Raw genomic sequence first — 6,449 nt, 5'->3', positions numbered from 1 at the left:
CATCTATTAAGAATATCTGGTATAGTCACATGACTAAAACTCGACCTGGACTGGGTCCTCGTGTTCGGTGTGTGATATAGAATCACCTTCGTCCTACGACTCCCACCTTCCATCACAGACTGTAACTGCACGCCTAAAGATTTTAAATGGTTTGGACTTTCTATGGAAAAAAGCATGGCGTCTGGCGCCTGAAGTTTTAAAACGACCATTATGTGAAAGTCACTTAGAGGTTCGCTGATGTATTTAATGACAGGTTCGCTAATGGTGACCCCCTGAACGGGCCGAAGTGTGAAAACAGGGCCCTCTTTGGCAAAAGTTGTGAAATCTATCCCACGGGCTGCGTCTCCTGTGCCTAACATCACAAGTAGGTCGACTACGCCATTCTCTGCAAGCATAAAATGAGCCTTGTTCTGAGAAAACTGGGCTTAATGCATTTGCATAAAGTGTCACCACAGATTAGCCTGTGCAGTCTGCACAGGCTAATCAGGGACAACACTTTCCGCTTTTATGATACTTTTCGTTTAAATGAAGTCTCTTCTTAGTGAAAAACCAATTTAGGCGGAAAGTGTCGTTCCTGCAGTCCGCACAGGGTAATCTGGGACAACACTATACGCACATGCATTATGCCCAGTTTTCTCTGAAAGCATTTAATCAAAAAAGTAATTGATGTATTCAAAGTTCACCATGAATGTACCTTTTTCCACCCAGATACTCACCTTGCAGTATTTTTAGTCACAAATAAAATAAATAAAAATTTAAGACCTTATTTAATAGATTCGTGTTTTAAAGGCTTCATTTCTAATCCAAGGCTAAGGTACTGATGAGCCCTTCCCAGGCTGTTCTGGTATTATGGTTGCATGTAGCCATTTTAACTTTGCTTCTGAGCGGGAAAGGTTAAGGGTTAAAAGGACATGGACCTTTATCAAGCCTATGTATCCTGATGGCCCAGGTTCTAATCCCAGGGGATTTAAGTTTATACTTGTTTTTTTATTAATTTACATTTCCTTAGTCTTTGTTACTAAAATCCTTGAGCTCTTAAGTTCAGGTGTTCATCAATTAAATTAAGATATCTTATGTCATACTTAAAAAGAAATGACATACATTTGTGAACAATTTACTTTAAATGAACTGACCCAATCTGTGTGACCTTGACCTTTACTCAAGGTCAGTGGTTTTTAACACTCAGAAGCCAAGTGAAAATAGTTATGTGCAAACTGAGCATAAAACCAGAACAGCCTGCGAGTAAATCGCAGTCTGTTCAGCCCAGGCGAAATGATGACCATGGTAGACCATGGTCATCATGGTTTTTCATGGCTGACCATGGTATCTGATTGTCAGCCATCAAAAACCATGGTGGAACATGATCAGGACCATGGTTGGTCATGGTCACAAAAACATGAGCCATGGTCAGCAATGGTAACCATGGTTAACCATGTTCGGCAATGCAGACAAAGGACAGACCATGGTTGGACATGGTCACAAAAAACATGGACCATGGTCGGCAATCGTGACAAAAGACAGACCAATATTATTAGTTGGCCATGTTAAATTAAAATATGGACCATGATCAGCAAAATTACTTTTATTTTCATTATAGTGTTCCCATGATGTTTAATGTTCATTTACATAAAATATGCAATAATGTTAATTGTTGTACATGTGTTCTTTATATCATCTTAAACTGTTCTTGAAATAAGATGACCTTAAAACTTTCTTAAACTGTGCTTTTAATTCTTCCAAGAACAATAAATATTATTGCATATTTTATGTAAACAACATTCAAATACCATAGTCAACCATCAAAAACAATGGTGACCATGGTCATCACTTCCCCTGGGTTGCATCCCTGTTTTTACAAAGGAAGAATATTGTGTGTACAGGAAGTTGAAACAGAAGCAAGCTGAATGAAGCCACATGGTTTATGTTATTTGTAAATGTAAGTCTTTAATAAATTACCGCCTAAACTCATCAGCCACTGGTTTCATTTCAACTTCTTTGGCACTGTGTTCACTTATGTTTCCCAATTTTGCTACATTGTATCACTCTTTCCTCTGCTTTATGAATGTTTTTGTCATCAACAGAATCAGAAGCATTACCAATCATTTCATCCTCATAAACTGTTCACCAACATGCCGATGAAGTGTTAGCAATTCAAATGATTTTATTACAATGTTGAATTTTATCTTAAATTCTTTCAGTAATTCAATGGCCCTGGACACATCCCTTAAGGACTATGAGCCTTTCCACACAAGTGTTCAATGCCAAAAAGTTAATTATGAAAGTAAAACTGCCTTTTATTTCTAGTTTTGTTAAAAAAAACCTATCAAGCCTGACCTTTTCCCTGGAATTCTCCAGGAAATTCCTGCAGAAATTCCAGCAGTTATTATCAGCCTTTTTCCATCGAAAACATGACCACTTAAGACCGTGGTGCCATTTTACAAAATGAATGCCATATGACTATGGTCTACCGTGGTAGACCATGGTCTACCATGGTAGACCATGGTCATATTACCATCGCAACAATGTTTTGTTAAATGGCACCACGGTCTTTGACCATGGTCATCATGATGATGGAATTTGGCCATGGTCAACCATGGTCATAATGACCATGGCCAAAGACTGCGGTGCCATTTAACAAAATGTGGTCTACCATGGTAAACCATGGTCATATTACCATGGTCAAACATGGTTTAGCCATGGTAAACCATGGTCATATGGCCTTCATTTCGCCTGGGAGGTTTTATGCTGTTAGCTGCTCATCAGTATCTAAGGTTTGCAGATGAAGCCTTAAAAACTTGAATCTAGTAAGAAAAGTCTTTAATTAAATATATTTTCTGAGGGATTACAAATAAGTGAAAATACGTACATTGTATCTGAGAGGGAAAGGTTAATACAGAGAAAATAATAATTCATAAAAATGTAAGGAAGGTGTTTGAGATTTTATGCAGAAATTATGTTAACCCTTTCAGTGCGGGAACCGAATTTTGAAGGCCTTTGCAAACAGTTTGGATCCAGATGAGACGCCACAGAACGTGGCGTCTCATCAGGATCCAAACTGTTTTCTGTTCTGATAGTATTCTTTGAAAAAAATCAAAGAAAATGCTATTCAACAGACGACATTATTGCAGACGACAAATTTCCCAGCATGCAAAGGGTTAAAGAACAACAATAAAGGGCAGATGTAACATTATGATACAGTGCATCCAGCCACCTCCACCGATTTGACTGGGCAATTAAGGGCCACAGTGAATCTCGCAAGCCAAATGAGTTCAGGTTACATGTTAGAAATTTCTTAACAGTTTTTTATTTGAAGCAGCTGCTGTTACATGATAAATAAGCGGAAATTAATTGACCAGAGGCAAAAAAATGACCTTGACCAAAATCTTGAGCCAATGTCTGTTATACCACAAGGCATAATTTTAGGGCTAAGTTATTTATGTTTCTAAGGTTATTGAGCAAAAAATGTGCAAAGACACTAGTGTCACATGACTTGAGCCTATTTCACTGTAAAAAACAAGAATCCGTCTGAGACGGGTGATGCTCCCCAAAGGTTTTTTTGTCACAATATTGCACTATATATTCAGATAAAAAGAAACGTCTTGAGGGGCATAACTTTGGACAAAATAATACGATGGTTTAGCAACTTAAAATTTTTAAAGGGCCATAACTCTCTAAACAAAATCATCTAACCAGAACCCACAAATAACATGCGCATCTCCTCAAGGTAGTTAAGCTTCCCATAAAGCTTCATTGAATTCCAGACATTAGTTCCTGAGAAATAGCCCTGACAAGAATTGCACTTTATGTACAGTTAATGGAAAATTTAAAAGGGTCATAACTCTGTGAACAATCATCTGACTAGAACCTGCTGATAATATGCACATTTCCTCTTGGTAGTGAAGCTTCCCATAAAGTTTCATTGAATTCTAGACATTAGTTCCTGAGAAAAAGCCCAGACAAGAATTGCACTATGTGTACAGTTAATGGAAAATTTCAAAGGGCCATAACTCTGTGAAAAATCATCAGACCAGAACTGGCTGATAATATGCACATCTTTTTGTAGTGAAGCTTCCCATAAAGTTTAATTGAATTACGGTCATTAATTGCTGAGAAATAGCCTGGACAAAAATTGTGCACGGACGGACGGACACAAGCACGGACAGACGAAGCGGCGACTATATGCTCCCCCCAAAAATTTTGGGGCAGCATTAAAACATAAATATGAGCCATGCTATGTGAAAACGGGGTTAAATGCATGTGCATAAAGTGTTGCCCCAGATTAGCCTATGCAGTCTGCACCGGATAATCAGGGGTGACACTTTCCGCCTAAGCTGGATTTTTACTAAGAAGAGATTTTTTTTAAACAAAAAATATCATAAAAGCGGAGAGTGTTGTCCCTGATTAGCATGTGCGGGCTGTACAGGCTAATCTGGGACGATACTTTACGCACATGCATCATACCCCTTTATCACAGAGCATGGCCCATATCAACTCTTGTTAGTGAGTCATAGGTACCCACTCAAGCCATTGTAAAAAATACAGTGATTCATCAATGAAAATCTACCCACAGATAAGATATGACCTTGACATTCATATTATGTCAGCAGGATTTAAAGAGACCTTTTAACAGAATGTGTCACTTATGCAAGTTTGTCATTAAATGCTTTAAATTAATAAATGTAAACATTGCAAATAAATAGCTACGGTAGAATACAATATTAAAATTAAAGAAACAAAACAAGAGATGTGTTTGTCAGAAACACAATGCCCCCTAATGCGATGCTTTTTTTTTTTACCTTTGACCTTGAAGGATGACCTTGACCTTGACCTTTCACCACTCAAAATATGCAGCTCCATGAGATACATATGCATGCCAAATATCAAGTTGCTATGTTCAATATTTCAAAAGTTATTGCAAAACTTTAATGTAAGGTTAAAGTTTTGATGATGGAATGACAGACAGACAGGCCAAAAACAATATACCCCTGATCTTTCGATCCGGGGGCATAAAAATGTAATCCTCAGATGGGCTCGAACCACTGACCCTTGGTGTAAAAGACTGGCACTTCAACCACTGAGCCATCCATGCTCATACATTGAGTGGTCTATTTTTATACTTATATAAGCAATCCACGTAGTGTCACAAAATATAACAAATTATCCAGAACTCTCCAAATAAATTGATTTCCTCACGTTTGTATCGACCTTTTCACATTTTGATAAATTGACACAATTGAAAAACATTTTTTCAGATATGCAAATTTTCCTTGTAGCTATGGTCATTTGCTGGGACACTGAACATGCACCATGCTCTAAAATATTGATTGTATGAATCTTTCGACGATTTAAAAACCTGAAAATAATCAAGCATTAGAAATGCGAAAGGATTTTATAATTTGGCTAGTTTTGTTATTATTGTTATGTTTTGTTACATAACAAGGATTGCCTATATTAGGAATAAAATACATACAGTGTATCGTAAGCACAGACGAAAGAGTGGTTTAAGCGCTAGAATTTTACTCCAAGGGTCAGTGGTTCCAGCCCAGGTGTGGATTACATTTTTTATTTCTTTAATTTTATTTTTGTTTTATACTGGAACTGATTCCGATATTTACATTTATCAATTTAAAGCATTTAATTAAAAACTTCAAAACATTCCAAACTCTGTGAAAAGGTCCCTTTAATTCTTTTTAAAATAAGCTCTTTACGAAAAAAAATCTTAGTCAGACCCCATATAATACAGGCAAAGTGGAATTGCATCAATTTATAAACCAAAGTTCACAACAGCCATTGATTGTATGGAAAAATCTAGGATAATAAATTGTGTCACTAATACAAGAGTTCCATTCATGAAATTCGGGAGATTAATGGGTAGAGTGTAACCCTAGTCTCAGATCATACCTGAAATTTATTTCCACAGACAAAATATTGAAGTTATATATAAGAAAAAGTGGGGTTATATATAATCCTTATCACGTGAAACCAAGGTCGCAACAATTTTGGCACAGTATACATGCAAACTGCAGACCGATACATTTGTTGGTTTGTGTGGATTTTCGCTTTATTAAACTGTACTTCAGCCACAACTTTGCGGCTGGATAAGCTACTCACACTTTTCCTTGGTGTGTAGGTAGCAACTTAGCACACATTTAGTGAGTTTTTTTCATTCAAATTTGGGTCCAGTACTTGACTCCATTCCCCATGGAAAAAGGTACATATTTTTTAAAAATGGGACCAACAAATTCCTTATTGAAGAATTTCACACACAATACATTTTTTTTTACCTCAACATTTAGTTTATATCCTATTCAGCTCTATAAGTTGAACCTTAATAAATGTACTACTGAAAACATGCGAATTCTCCATATTAAATCATTTGTTAGCAACAACAACACTAACATCCCAATTTTAGTCAAAACCCCGCGATTCTTCCCAATCCAAGGTGACCC

General features: G+C 36.9%; 1 protein-coding gene across 4 annotated transcripts in view; it reads right to left on the bottom strand.

Annotated features, from left to right (window-relative positions):
- Positions 1-6,449, bottom strand: part of LOC127847194 (collagen alpha-1(I) chain-like) — a 147,929-nt gene that overhangs the window by 55,377 nt on the left and 86,103 nt on the right. For all 4 annotated transcript variants that reach the window (XM_052378920.1, XM_052378921.1, XM_052378922.1 and 1 more), the window contains exon 7: positions 1-385. This exon is cut by the window's left edge and continues 166 nt beyond it. In XM_052378920.1, coding sequence (XP_052234880.1) covers positions 1-385 — 385 coding nt within the window. The remainder of the gene's footprint in view (positions 386-6,449) is intronic.

Source organism: Dreissena polymorpha, chromosome 10 (assembly GCF_020536995.1).
Source record: "Dreissena polymorpha isolate Duluth1 chromosome 10, UMN_Dpol_1.0, whole genome shotgun sequence".
Taxonomy (NCBI): domain Eukaryota; kingdom Metazoa; phylum Mollusca; class Bivalvia; order Myida; family Dreissenidae; genus Dreissena; species Dreissena polymorpha.
This window is presented reverse-complemented; position numbering and strand designations above follow the sequence as displayed.